General features: G+C 53.7%; 1 protein-coding gene across 1 annotated transcript in view; it reads left to right on the top strand.

Annotated features, from left to right (window-relative positions):
* The window catches only part of CASTOR2 (cytosolic arginine sensor for mTORC1 subunit 2), a 45,344-nt gene extending 33,323 nt beyond the window's left edge, over nucleotides 1-12,021 (top strand). Inside the window, exons 3-9 of the mRNA XM_003794207.2 lie at nucleotides 6,350-6,543; nucleotides 6,694-6,826; nucleotides 7,501-7,624; nucleotides 8,219-8,329; nucleotides 8,795-8,877; nucleotides 10,754-10,848; nucleotides 10,935-12,021. Of these exons, the coding sequence (XP_003794255.1) occupies nucleotides 6,350-6,543; nucleotides 6,694-6,826; nucleotides 7,501-7,624; nucleotides 8,219-8,329; nucleotides 8,795-8,877; nucleotides 10,754-10,848; nucleotides 10,935-11,000 (806 nt within the window). The 3' untranslated portion in view covers nucleotides 11,001-12,021. The remainder of the gene's footprint in view (nucleotides 1-6,349; nucleotides 6,544-6,693; nucleotides 6,827-7,500; nucleotides 7,625-8,218; nucleotides 8,330-8,794; nucleotides 8,878-10,753; nucleotides 10,849-10,934) is intronic.
* Nucleotides 12,022-13,039: the final 1,018 nt, after the last annotated feature.

Raw genomic sequence — 13,039 nt, 5'->3', positions numbered from 1 at the left:
CCCAAGTAGCTGGGACCACAGGCGCCCGCCACAACACCCGGCTATTTTTTGGTTGCAGCCATTATTGTTGTTTGGCGGGCCCGGGCTGGATTCGAATCCGCCACCTTAGGTGTATGTGGCTGACGCCTTAGCCCCTTGAGCCACAGGTCCTGAGCCCAGTTAGACATTCTTAAAAAAACCAGTTCCACCCTGGAGACAAAGCCAGTAACTTTTTCGTGTCTTTCCTTCCAACTATTTTCTGTGCACAGGTTGCTTCTTTTTCATTTGCTTGTGATCATATTACCTACTGAAATGTTTCCACTTAACATTACATCTTTAAACGGCATACATTGTTACAAAGTCTAAGGCAGATGTGATGGTAGACATCGCCCAGTCAGAATTGCAGTTGTTTTCATTTCTCTCCATTGATAAGTTTTTAAACTTCTTAAATGTGTCATGTTTGTTCTTATTCACACTGATTCCTGAAATGGTGTCTGAGAAGTGGAATCATGGCATCAGAAATTGAATGTTTTTTTGTCCTTGATTTGTGTTGCTGGGGTAACTGCCTTTACTGCTTTACTTGGGGGTGAGGGGACTGTGGCCAGAGCAGGCATAGGGCTTCCTGCCCCACGGCAAAGAGGGGGTGCAGCTTCTCTACAGGGAGGCCCTGCCACATCATCGAAGGCCCCATCTGGTCATTCAGTCATTCAGGAATTTTCAGAGATGGGAGCCATAGACGGGAACTTTTGCCTTAAATCACAAAGCACAAGTCATGTGAAAATTGTACACGTGGGCAACCCAAACACATTTTTATTTTCTTACGGGTATTTGTATCCGTTTACCCAGAGCAGCTGAGATTTATGGCACTTCAAAGATCAGAGAAACCTACTAGTTTTATCTTATCTCTAGGAATAGTTGATACCTAGGAACAGATATTCTATTTAGTCAACTTCCCAAGGTGAGACTGACTCTCCACCTCTCTGGGCAGCAGGTACAAGAATGCTGTGAGTGGTGGGAGAGGGGCGCTAGGAGGCTGGTTTGGTAGGCCCCATAAAGCTGTGTTTGCAGGAATTGTCAGTAACCAGGGATGTGTCCTGCAACTGAGTGACTGGTTATTCTGAGTCCCTGGGCATTGCAGGAGGCAACATTTACTGAGCACCTGCTGTGTGCTTTCCCTGGAGATGTTGCCAGGAATGAGAGAGACCACCTCAGACTCCGTGAGCCTCAGGGCCTACCAGCTAATTATAGTGTCAGTGATGGAATTGTCTTTATGGTAGGTCCTGTGCCATGGCCTATGGGATGCTTTGAGAACATTTCACAGAGGACAAGCTGCAGTCCAAGAGACAGGAGGAGGGGCCCTTCAAATAGGAAGCAAGACACCAGAAAGTGTAGAACTGAGTTCACTAGGCCAACATGTACCGACTCATTTCGCCAACCTGCCTATACTTCTACCTGCATACACTGTGCTCAGCACTGAAAATGACTCTTCCTATCCTCATTTATAGATAAGGGTCCTAAGGCACAGAAATATGACATAACCTGCCCAAGGCCTTGTGGCTGGTGTCATCTGTTGGTGTTTCCACGGGCCAGACCCTGGGCAGTGGGGTACAAGAACCCAGCCTCTGCCCTGAGGGACTCACAGTTCCTAAGGACAAAGACACAGGACCCAGAATTGTGGTATCAAAAGAAAGCAGTCCCCAGCTGGGTAGGAGCTGTCCAGGAGGACTTTCTGGAGGAGATAATATTTGAGGTGAACCCAGCTGAAAGACTAAGGAGCTCCCAGGTGGAAATCATTAGGGGAAGGGACTTTCCGGGTAGAGGGAGCTGCATGCTTGCACAGCTTGGGCTGTGGGAGGGTGGTGCTCACTGGGCATTCCCAGGGACCTAGAGTGTGACAGAACAAGCAAGAGGAAGAGATGAAACAAGCAGGGCTGGGATGTGCTCGTGTGGAAGTTAGGAGCCACTGAAGGTCTTAGCTGACACCTTGGAGAGCTTGCCTGGAGGAGGAAGGGTCCAGAAAGATTCCAGATCTGACTTCACCTAGGACATTTTCCTGAGCTCCCTTCCTGAACAATAGGGAGTCCTCCGCCCCCACCCCCCATATTTTATTCGGGTCATAAAGACCCTTTCATAGCATGGTCTTTTTTAGGGGCCTGAAAAGAAGAGGCACCTGGTAAACTTGCATAGTCATAGAAGGCTTCCTGGAGGAGGTGACACTTTTTCTGCCCCCATGGCTGAGAAGGCTGGGGAAGCAAGCACATGTGTCGGGGAGAGTTTATGAATAAGTACAGGAGCAGAAGCAGGGACTAGGTCCAGCCTCTTAAAAAATGATAACACAGAGGTTCACACCAAAGAACTAGGTAGGGCAAGTTTGGACCTTATTCTAGTGTCAATGAGGAGCCATTGAAGGTTGTCATCCTTGAGGCTGGACTTGAGTTGAGTCCCCTAGGGGGTGTGTGCAGGAGAGAGAGAAGAGAGCAAGGTGAGGCTTCCCAGGGGGCTGAGTAAGCAGGCTCTGCTCAGTATGAGGTCTTAGGCTGGGGTGCAGGTGTGGGGTAGACATGGGGGCCATGGTGCGAGGCTGCCCCCAAGAAGAAGGCTTCTGTCCGTGCTTTGTGGCTTAGGCTGAAAACTTCAGCTGGCCCAGAAAGGGAATTGTCCACAGTCCCTCAGTCTGGCCACTCCTCAAGCCTTTCCCAGTGGCAGGAGCAGAGGAGGGGGAGAGAAGCCAGCAGCTCAGGCTTCACTCTAGAGAAGGCAGAGGCTGAGAGGATGGGGCCAGCCACTGACTGTCCTTAACTCTGACATCTGGTTAAGGACCTCCCACCAGGTGCATTTCCTAGTCAGCACCCAGGCTGCTTGGATGTCTGCTGCTGCCTAAGAAAAGACTATGTGCATTTTTCTAAGTAATGAGTGTCTCAGGGGTTGCAGGAGGGGACAGTCAGGTCTCCCTTTGCTCACCCCTGCCAAGAGACCTTGGGATCTCGTGGCCTGAAGCATAAAGAGTAAAGACCCCTTCCACATTCAATAAAGCTGTCATTAACTTGCTTCCAGCCATTTCTCAATAAGGGCAACGTGTAAGAGTTCAGTGGGGGTGTGAGGCCCAGGAAGGCTGTCAGAGGGCTGGGGTACAGGTGTGGGGTGGACATGGGGGCTGCGGTGCGAAGCTGCCCCCAGGAAGAAGGCTTCTGTCTGTGTCATGCAGAATGAAGCTGGCGCCCCTTCTCCCAGCTCTGCAGACATTGCTTCCTACCAAAGGGCCTCCTCAGCTCTTGACATCAGCAGGGTGCTTGCTCACAGGCAGCTTTCACGGTGAGAAGCAGCAGCTGGCCACGGTTCAGTGGTACATGACACACTGTTCCTTGCCTGGGAGGGCAGGGGGCAGATTGTAAATAACACGAACCAGCAGAGTTCCTTGTCTGACACAAGGTTGCTAAGGGGTTCTTGGCTCCAGCGGACGCAGGTGTCTGTGTGGCAGGAGGGTCTGCGCATGTGCAGATTTGATCTTTTGCACATTTAATAAGGGCTGTGTGCAATGCTAGGCATTTGTTCTTAGGACCTAGCATAATGTAAGAAGCCTTGTGTGGTGGATAGAATCTTAGGTGTGGACTTGGGGGGGGTGGGGGCTGTGTCTGCAGACCAGAAACAGCAGGGACCCAGGAAGGAGCAACCACCTCACACAGGGAGCTACAGGGACCCTGCCAGTGTGATCTGGGCCATGTGTGGGGGAGGGCATAGTCAAGGGCCAGGACCTACCAGGTCTTGTGAGGAAGTCACTTTTGGCCTCACCTTGGGGCTAAGATGGGAAGGTCCAGGTTCAATTCCAAACCCTGCTCCCTTCACTGCATGTGCTTCTGGGCAAACTGCTCAGCAGCCCACAGCCTCCTCATCTTCATCCCTAACCTAGGTCACTGTGTGTCCCTCTCAGTTTCTCAAGGTGGGTGTGCTCAGTACACCCCAGGAGAAGCCAGGTCCATTTTGTGTGCTCACCAGCAGTGCACACCAGAGTTCCCGCATCCCTTCCAAGCTCTGAGCTCAGGATTTGCTGTGTAAGTTATCTGGGGGCAAAGTAGTGCCCCTAGCAGGGGTCCCCTCTGGGTGAGGTCCAGGCTGAAGAAGGAACTTGTGTCCTCATTGAAGCTAAAGGTCCAACCTTGGGGCTTGTTTCACTTGCTGTCCCTTAAAGCCAGCCCTGCCCATGAGCACCAGTGGGGGCATTGCACACCTGCATTTGGAAGGTCAGCCCCACTATTTAGAGTAATAGCTGGGCAGCCCAGCTTGAAGCTGGGGTTCCATTTCTCAGGATGGGGAGAGGCAGGAGGGCAGTGGGCAAAAGGGAAGGGTGGGCTTTGAGGACCCTCGTGCCTGACACCCAGCACCTGCCTGCCCACCCATCTCCCACTTGGCCTCTCCAGAACTGCCTCGTGACAAAGTCCCAGCACATTCACCCCTGTGTGTGTGATACTGTGCAGTGCTGGCTATAGTAGATGTTCTTGTTATCTTTTTATTCCATTCAGTATAATTTCATGCTCATTTCCCCATACCAGGTAGCCTTCAAAAGCATGCTACTCCTCAAAACTCTTTGTTTTGACAGTTTTCAAACTTGCAGGACAGTTAAGCCTCCTGTAGTGAATACCCATATACCCTTCACCTAGAACTAGACTCACTGACTGTTAACCTGTGAGGACAATTGTTTTCTCTCTCCCACTGTGTGTACTTTTATTGTTTACCAAAGCATTTGAAACGGAGACACCCCTGAATACTTGAGCAGGGTGTGCTAGGTATGAGGGCCTCTCTGCTTACTGCACCCACAAAGTGAGGCATTGAGTCCATCATTGCCAACAAATTTTATATCCACACTGACTTGACTGTCAAAAAATATACTTTATTGCCAGAAAGCATGTTTTCTACACAAATGCATAGCATTCAGGCTATGCATAGATGAAGTGTGGTTTGTCTAACCTGTCTGATCATTGGACTTTTAGGTAGCTCCTGGGTCTTCATTTTTAATCTCTTGGGTTGAATGCTCTTGCTCATGAATCTTTGCCCCACATGTAATTACTTCTTTACAGTGAAGTTGCACATTTTCAAAGCCCTTGATACATTTTACCCAGGGATCAGCCAGAAAGATACACCAGCAAAACGAGCCGCAGCCCAGGACGGTGTAAATTGCTATGTGCCCAGGCCTGAGCAGAGCACCAGATGAGAATGGTCTCTTCAAATCCGAGTACCCTCCGCAGTCAGTCTTCATTTTATCTTGATTTTATCACATTCGAAAGCTAAGAAACCAAAGGGCAGTGGCTTTCCCTGTGGCCACACAGTTGGGATTCAGCCACCCACCTGACCCCAGGGAAGGAGCAACCACCTCATGCAGGGAGCTGCAGGGACCCTGCCACATGGCAAGACACTGTCGAGAGGTCATTTTTAGGGCCCTGGGCCATGGGCAGTGAGAGGGATAAGCTACTTCAGTCTTGCGATGGTCCACGTTCCCTCTGGGGACAGGCAAGCTTGCTGCCTCCTGGTGGCTTGTCGCCACTGTCCTAGAGCAGCCCCACGCCTCCTAAGGCATGGCTTGGGGTGGGGATGGGGCACAAACAAAACTTCATCCTCTCACCTCAGGGTATCAGGTAGTATTTGGGGTCCTGGGCAAGAAGCAATAGCACCATGGGCCCCAGCTTTGCTGCTCTGACAAAGCTTGCCCTTCTAGAAGCTGCAGAAGGGTCCTGTCTGCCCCTGTGCTGACTGCGTTCGCAGCCCAGGCCTGCCACTGAGGAACCTCAGGGCATTCTGCCTAGGGCTGAGGCTCTAAGTAGGGCAGGCAGACTGATCCCATGAGACTCAACTCAGGCCACCTGTCGGACTGACCTGGCTGAAGCAGGGAGAGAGACCCCCAGCTCTCCCCTTCCTCTCCTCCGCCTGGGTCTTCTCCTGGCTGCCCTTCTGCAGGTCCTGGGGAACCCAGTCTGAAAACCAGAAGGCCAGTCACACATGGTACTGTGGAGGTGGTGACAGCGCCTGGCACTCAGAAGGGTTGTGAGAACTAAAAATAGCAAAAGCGTTTCTGACTTTCAGTGCTATTGGTTTATGGCTGAGGAAACTGAGGCTCAGCACAGATAACCCTCTTGCCCATGTGGCTCCTGCCCTGTGGAGCTTCATGGCACATAGTGAGCCATCTGAAGGCTTCCCTGCTCAGTCCTCCCAGGAAGGGACCTTGGAGGCAAATCCCATCCAGTTTATAAGTGAGGGAATTGAGGCTGGGAACAGGGCGGGGCTGGCGGGGGTCCCCCAGTCTCCGCCTCTCTGGCATGCCCTGCTCCAGGGGCATCTGGGACCCCAGTAATGAGGAAGCTGCCTTCTTGTCCCCCTCCAGAGCTGCCCTCCTCTGAGCACCTGAGCGTGGCGGATGCCACCTGGCTGGCCCTGAATGTGGTGTCCGGCGGCGGCAGCTTCTCCAGCTCCCAGCCCATTGGTGTGACCAAGATCGCCAAGTCCGTCATTGCCCCACTGGCTGACCAGAACATCTCGGTGTTCATGCTATCCACGTACCAGACGGACTTCATCCTGGTGAGCTTCGTGCCCCGTAGTCACGGCCCCACAGCAAGCTCACCCTGCACATGCCACCCCCACAGTGCCCTCCTGTGCTGTGGGGGCCAGGAACAGAGGTTGGTGCCCCAGGGACCACCTGGCACTCACACCTCCCCTTCTCATCTCCAGGTGCGTGAGAGAGACCTGCCCTTTGTCACCCACACCTTGTCATCAGAGTTCACCATCTTACGGGTTGTCAATGGCGAGACTGTGGCAGCTGAGAACCTCGGCATCACCAATGGCTTCGTGAAGCCCAAGATGGGTGAGCTGGGCTGAGGTTACACAGGGGAAACCTCAAGAAGCTACCGAGTCCTGCCCCAGATCAGCCCCATTCGCAGAGAGTATGAGTTCTGTCTACTGATCATGAGCAGAGCACCGGGCACTGGGCACACTTGTGGTCCTAGCACTTTGGGAGACTGAGCAGGAGGAACCCTCAAGCCTGGGAATTCAAGGCTACAGTGGAGTTATGACCATGCCACTGTACTCCAGCATAGTCCCAATAACAATAATAATAATAATAAGTGCCAGGCATAACGTGGTGCTTGTGCTGAGAAGTGCTACTGTAGTGTAGCACAGGTAGTGGACATGCACATAGCCAGTGATGGCCAGAGGCCACCCCACCCCACCTGAGGTCTCAAGGTAGGCCTCCCAGAGAAAGGGTATCCAGCTAAAGCTTGGGGTACAAGTGGCAGCTAAACCTGGTGGTGACTAGGAAGGACATTCTAGGCAGCCAGTATAGCTGCCTGGTGCAAAGGCCCAGGGGCCTGAAGGCAAGCCAGAGACTCAGGAGCATTGGAGGAGGTGGTGGAGGCTGGAGAAGCAATAGAGGCCAAATCTCAAGAGCCCTGCGCTGAGCCCTGCTCCTGGGCCTCGTACCTACCCACACTGCTGCTCCAGGCCCCCAGCTCAGTGCCTGGTGTCTTTGTGCTCCCCCAGTCCAGAGGCCGGTCATCCACCCTCTGTCCAGCCCAAGCAACAGGTTCTGTGTCACCAGCCTGGACCCTGACACGCTGCCCGCTGTTGCTACACTTCTCATGGACGTCATGTTCTACTCCAACGGGTAGGACCCCCACTCCGGTGTCAGGGGTTACAGGGTGGGTGGCATGACTGCCTGGGAGCCCAAGTCTGTGTGGGGACACATTCTACCCTGGGATCCCCAAAATTTGGGGAAGGTCCAGGTGTATGTGTAGATGTAAGGCGCACACACCCCTCCCCCACCCATCCACTGAGCTCCAAGGGCAGGTCCAGTCCACGGAAGCACCCAAGACTCAGGTTTTTTTAATTTAATGAATGACAGTTTGTGTCTTTCCTCAGCAGATTTTGTAATGTTTAGGCCAGCACTGGTGGAGGGGGGGAGCAGGGTCCAGCAAGCTGGCAGTGGCCACAGCCTATATCCTGAGACGTAAGCAGACACAGGGAGGGGCTGGCATCGAGGCCAAGTTGGCTTTCTGCCCTGTGAAGTGTGGCGCCCACCTCTATGAAAGTGGCGTCCCCGTCTCATTGGTGAGCAGATAGAGGGACAGATGCCAGTGGGTTCAGGGTCCCCCAGCAAGGCAATCAGAGCCTACATTAGGCTCAGCTTCCCCAGGCCAGACTGGATGGGCAGGCAGGTGCAGTGGGGGCTCCAGCCTTACCACTTGCTCCTGGCCTCCAGAGTGAAGGACCCCATGGCTGCCGGCGATGACTGTGGCCACATCCGCTTCTTCTCCTTCTCCCTTATTGAAGGCTACATCTCCTTGGTGATGGACGTTCAGACCCAGCAGAGGTGAGCCAGGCCCTGGGGTGCAGGGAGGTGTCCCATGTTGGGTACCTACTTTGTCTCTGATTAGCCCTTCACCAAAGGTGAGCCAGTCCTCTGGCTCAGAGAGGCCCAGAGGTTGTCTGGGGTCCCCAGAGATTTGAGTTTTGGGCATTGTTGGTCCCTCAGGCCCCACACTCTGGAGCTAAGGAGGTACCTTCTGAACAGCCTAGCAGAGGGCGCTGTTTTTTTCAAAGCCCAGCTTAGCCCTGTCCTCCACATCCCCCTTCCCCCAAGATGAGGCTACAGAGCAAGAGGTCCAGGGTGTCAGGAGGGGATGGTCCTTGTGAGTCCTGAGCTCTGCCCCACCCACCCGTCACACTGGCTAATGCCACAGCACCCCAAGGGCAGGTAGGGAAGGTTCTGCCGAGGGCTACAAGAGGTCACACAATTAACATCAGCCTATGGGATTTTTCTCTCGCCCTTTCGAAGGTTTCCTAGTAACTTACTGTTCACAAGTGCATCTGGAGAGCTCTGGAAGATGGTGCGGATTGGAGGACAGCCCCTGGGATTTGGTGAGCCCCTGTGGGGTTCAACACCCGCCCCAGCTGGAGCTAGCATGGCCGAGCTCACACACATGCATCATCCTGCGCCTGTGCCATCCCTTGACCAGTGTGTGACAAGTGTACACAGACCTCCGGGGGACAGGAGGAGTGGGCTTCAATCAGACGATGCTTATTCCCCGCCCCTCCGCCCCCACCCCCAAACTAATACATTGCTTATTATTAGAAAGCTGGGCTGTAACGAAAACTTCAAGCAGATAAAAAACACTCCTTAGTCTCACCACTCAGAAGTAATGAGTACTGGCGACTTTATTGTTTCTTTCACATAAGTCCATGTCAGTGCCAAACATCCCCCAGTAAGTCAGCAGCAGGAGAGACGAGTGTATGAGAAACGCTAGTGTTGCACTAGCAGGCAAGAGCTGGAGGCGCCTTCCTGGGATGTGGAGGGTTGTAGAGCTGCATGTTTAGCTGTCAATGTGCCTGCAAGAAAAATAACTCATGGGGAACCTGAAAGATTCTGGACTGGCAGGTGCCACATGTTTTTTGACCCCGTCTGGAGTCAACATATTTTATATGGTGACCCGGCAGGCACACACACGCACAGACAACTCAGACTAAAGTTTCACAAGACCATGCTTGCTTCAGCGTCATGCTCTGTGTCATTGTATAAAATGCTGATCACCAGCCCTCTAAATTGATGTCACAGGTCTCAGGTTAAAAGGTACCTTGCTACATACACCTTTATCTACACCTCCCCCCACCCCGCCCCCATGTTTATAGTAGCAGTTGCATCCACAGCTAAAGGGATCTTAGGACACAACCAGTCTTCACCACATAGAATGGAGAGGCTGGCACAGCTAACACAGAAGCCTATGAGTTCAGCCTGAGCCCCCAGCACAACAGACAGGAGCAGGAATTCGGGAGACGTGCCAGGCTACTCCTGCCCAAGTCCAGGGTGGGCTGAGAGTACAGAACCAGAACCAGGAGGGTAAGGGAGCAGATGGGATGCTGGGCTTAGTGACAACAGGGGTGACTCACAGAAGAGCACAGCCCAGAGTGAGTCTCAAGCTCGGGCTTCAGAATCTTATGGGAGCTGGTGGCCAGATCTGCAGCTATTCACCTGGTCAGGAAAGGTTTTGGAGAAATGCATCATTGCCAAAATCAGAACACTAGCTTTTAGGGAAACAACCCAGGAAATTGTGTAAGGAAAGAGAGCGGTCTGCAAATCCTGGAGGTCTTCCTGTCGGGGGAAGCCTTGAGTGTACCTCCAAATCAAGGAGGGAGCCAGGGAGTATGGGAGAGACTAGCCCCAGGCAACCCGAAAGTGGCCTAATCAACTGGTTATGAAGGGGTAGGAGGGCCTTCCAGACCCCTGCCATGGAGGTGTGGAGGGAGAAGGTCATCACTTTCTAGCCAACCGAATGCCTTCAGGACAGGCAGGGGCTGTTATGTAATGGGGACTCTGGTGAGAAATCAGAGGCTCAGAGGAGGTAATCTGCCTATGATCATCTGGCTAGGAAAGAAAGCAAGACTTAGAGGGGCCCTAACCCATTATCCTGTTGTCCCACCACCTCCTGCTCTATCTTCATAGAAGTCACAAGATGGACTGGGGACACAAGGTGCAGAAATAGGCGGAGGGTGATTGAGGTTGGGCGGAGCCAAGTCTGTGGTACCCCGAGGAGGGAGTACCTGTTGATGGCCAGTGACAGACAGAGACTCCGGCATGGAGTGGTCTTTGGGCTGAGCCTTTGGGGTTGGGAAGGGAGAAATTCTCTGGGAAGATTGTGGGGGTGGGGAGGATGCTACCCACAGAGGGAAGGGACACACGCCACAGTGTGATCCAGGGCGCTCCAGCCACATGGGGCTGAGTGCAGATCCCCTTTTCCAGATGAGTGTGGCATCGTGGCCCAGATCTCTGAGCCCTTGGCTGCTGCAGACATCCCCGCCTACTACATTAGTACTTTCAAGTTCGACCACGCACTGGTGAGTGTCTCCCAGCCCCAGGGCAGAGCCAGGGTGGGAGCAGGTGCCCGGGCTAATGGACAGATGTGTCCTTGCCACCCCCACAGGTACCAGAAGAGAACATCGGTGGTGTCATCAGTGCCCTGAAGGTCGGTCAGGCAGAGGAACACTAGAGAGTTGCCCCTGCTGCTGCCAGGCCTGGGCCCGGCCCCCACCCTGAAGCTTGTTCTTGCAGTATTTCTCCACAGACTGGAAAATTGGCCTGAGGACCCCCAAGGAAGAGGCCTCTGGGAGACCCCTGATTGCCAACCCCTCCAGGCCTGGGGCCCAAGCCAAGGCCTCCCCATGCCCTCCTGCCTTCCCAGAGCCCCCAGATCCTTCAGACCCTCCAGAGAAGGACCCACCTCCTCCCCGCCCCCCCCCAACCACACCCCAGAAGATGATTTCTGAGGCCCAGGGACCATGTGAGCTGATCCATCTTCTCATCCGTCCTCGCCTACGGCCGGGGCAGATGCCAAAGGAAGCTGGTCCCTCCTATGAGATACTGACATGCTGTTCCTCCAGGGGGCTAGCAGACCGGGGCTGAGTTTGTGGAGCCCCTGAAGGCCCATATGAGGGTGGAGGCCAAGTGCTGTGGCCGCTGGTCTCTGGTCCCATCAGCTCAGGGCTGGTTCCCTCAGAGTGAAGGCCAGTAAGTAGGTCATAGTGGCTGGAGAGGCCCAAACAGGAACACAGGTGGGGCCCCGCGCTGGGAAGGACCTGAGCCACTTTGCACCTTGCCTGCCAACCACAGGGCTTGTGCCCGATGCCCAGCACGACTGCCAAGAGGGGCCCTGTCCAAATCTCCCCCTGATGAGTGCTCACTCCTTGGGGGAGGAGGGGCCCTAGGAGACCCACCAGCCTGGAGCACCGGCTCCTTTCCCTTCTGCTTTCCCTGGACCCTGCCTGGACAGGCTCAGCCTCAGTTTTCCCCAGCAGGGGCATCGCCAGTACTCTGGGCCTAGGGGCTCTTAGGGATTTTCCCTCCTCCCCAACAATTGACTAGACCAGCATAGGCCTCCTCGCCATCCTTCCCCTCCCCTGCCCCCCACTCACCTGCCTGCCCGCCCACCCCTTGGCTGGGGCTGTGGCATTCATGAGTACTTGACCTGGGAGGCAGCTTAACTGAGCCTTAATAGAGAAAATCGTACCTTGTTTTAGTTTTTTATTTAATGTTTTTGCGCCCAGGCTGCTGTTGGCAGTGGTCTCTGTTTTCAGGGGATGGGGCCTATTTGAGTTCTGTCAGGGGGCCCAGGGGCTCAGTGTCACTATTGCTGCAGGGCCAGGCATAAGCATGGGAGGCTGCAGCGGGGGCCCCAGCCCTGCCCTGAGAGGAAACCCTTTGGCGCCCTGCATGGGGCCTCCTGACTGGCTGTGACTCTCTCTGGGTGTCAGAGGGTGTGAGGTGGACAATGGGCAGCAGGCCAGCCAAGTGGTCTTGTCCAGGGGAAATGGGTTCAGTGCTGGTGGCCCCCGCCGTGGGGTGTGCTGTCAGAGTAAGCAGGACCCAGGCCTCCTAAGGCTCTTTCCCAGGCAGCAACCGAGTCACTGTCTCCAAGGTCAGAAGAGGAGGGATGTTTCCTTATCCTAGTGAAGGGCTCCCCACTTTTTTCAGCTGGGGAGGACCCTCTGAGCCTCAGAGTTCACCAGATGGAGGAGCTTTCTTCAAGATATTTGCGGATGCTCAGGGCCCGCCATGCTAATTAGAAACCCACTTTTCTTTAATTCATTTTGCACAAAACTCCAAAATGAAACTTGTAAATCATTTGCTGGTCCCAAAAGGGAGGTGGCCAAGTGAGAAGGGCAGTGGTTAAAGCCGTGAGTCCCCTTTCTGTCCTTGGAAGGCCTTGATTTTCCTTTCTGTTACTTCCCTGATGGTGTCACTTCTCTGCCTTTCCTCCTTGCCCTGCAAGTGTGTCGGCCCCATGACCCCAGAGTCGTGTGTTCCCTGACCTAGGACGTATCTATTGTATACACCTATAAATACCTGTGTTTTATGTTGATAGAGATATATACTGTAAATAGCATATATACTTGAGCAATATATATGTTAATATATACTGTGTGCGCAGTATGTGGACACAGACCCACTGTGTGTGCACATGCATGGGTGTGGGGTCCTCTGCCCAACACCCTGCCATGCACACAGGCACGTTTTGAGCCACCATATATT

Source organism: Otolemur garnettii, unplaced genomic scaffold (assembly GCF_000181295.1).
Source record: "Otolemur garnettii isolate 467f Iridium unplaced genomic scaffold, OtoGar3 scaffold00077, whole genome shotgun sequence".
Classification (NCBI taxonomy): Eukaryota; Metazoa; Chordata; class Mammalia; order Primates; family Galagidae; genus Otolemur; species Otolemur garnettii.
This window is presented reverse-complemented; position numbering and strand designations above follow the sequence as displayed.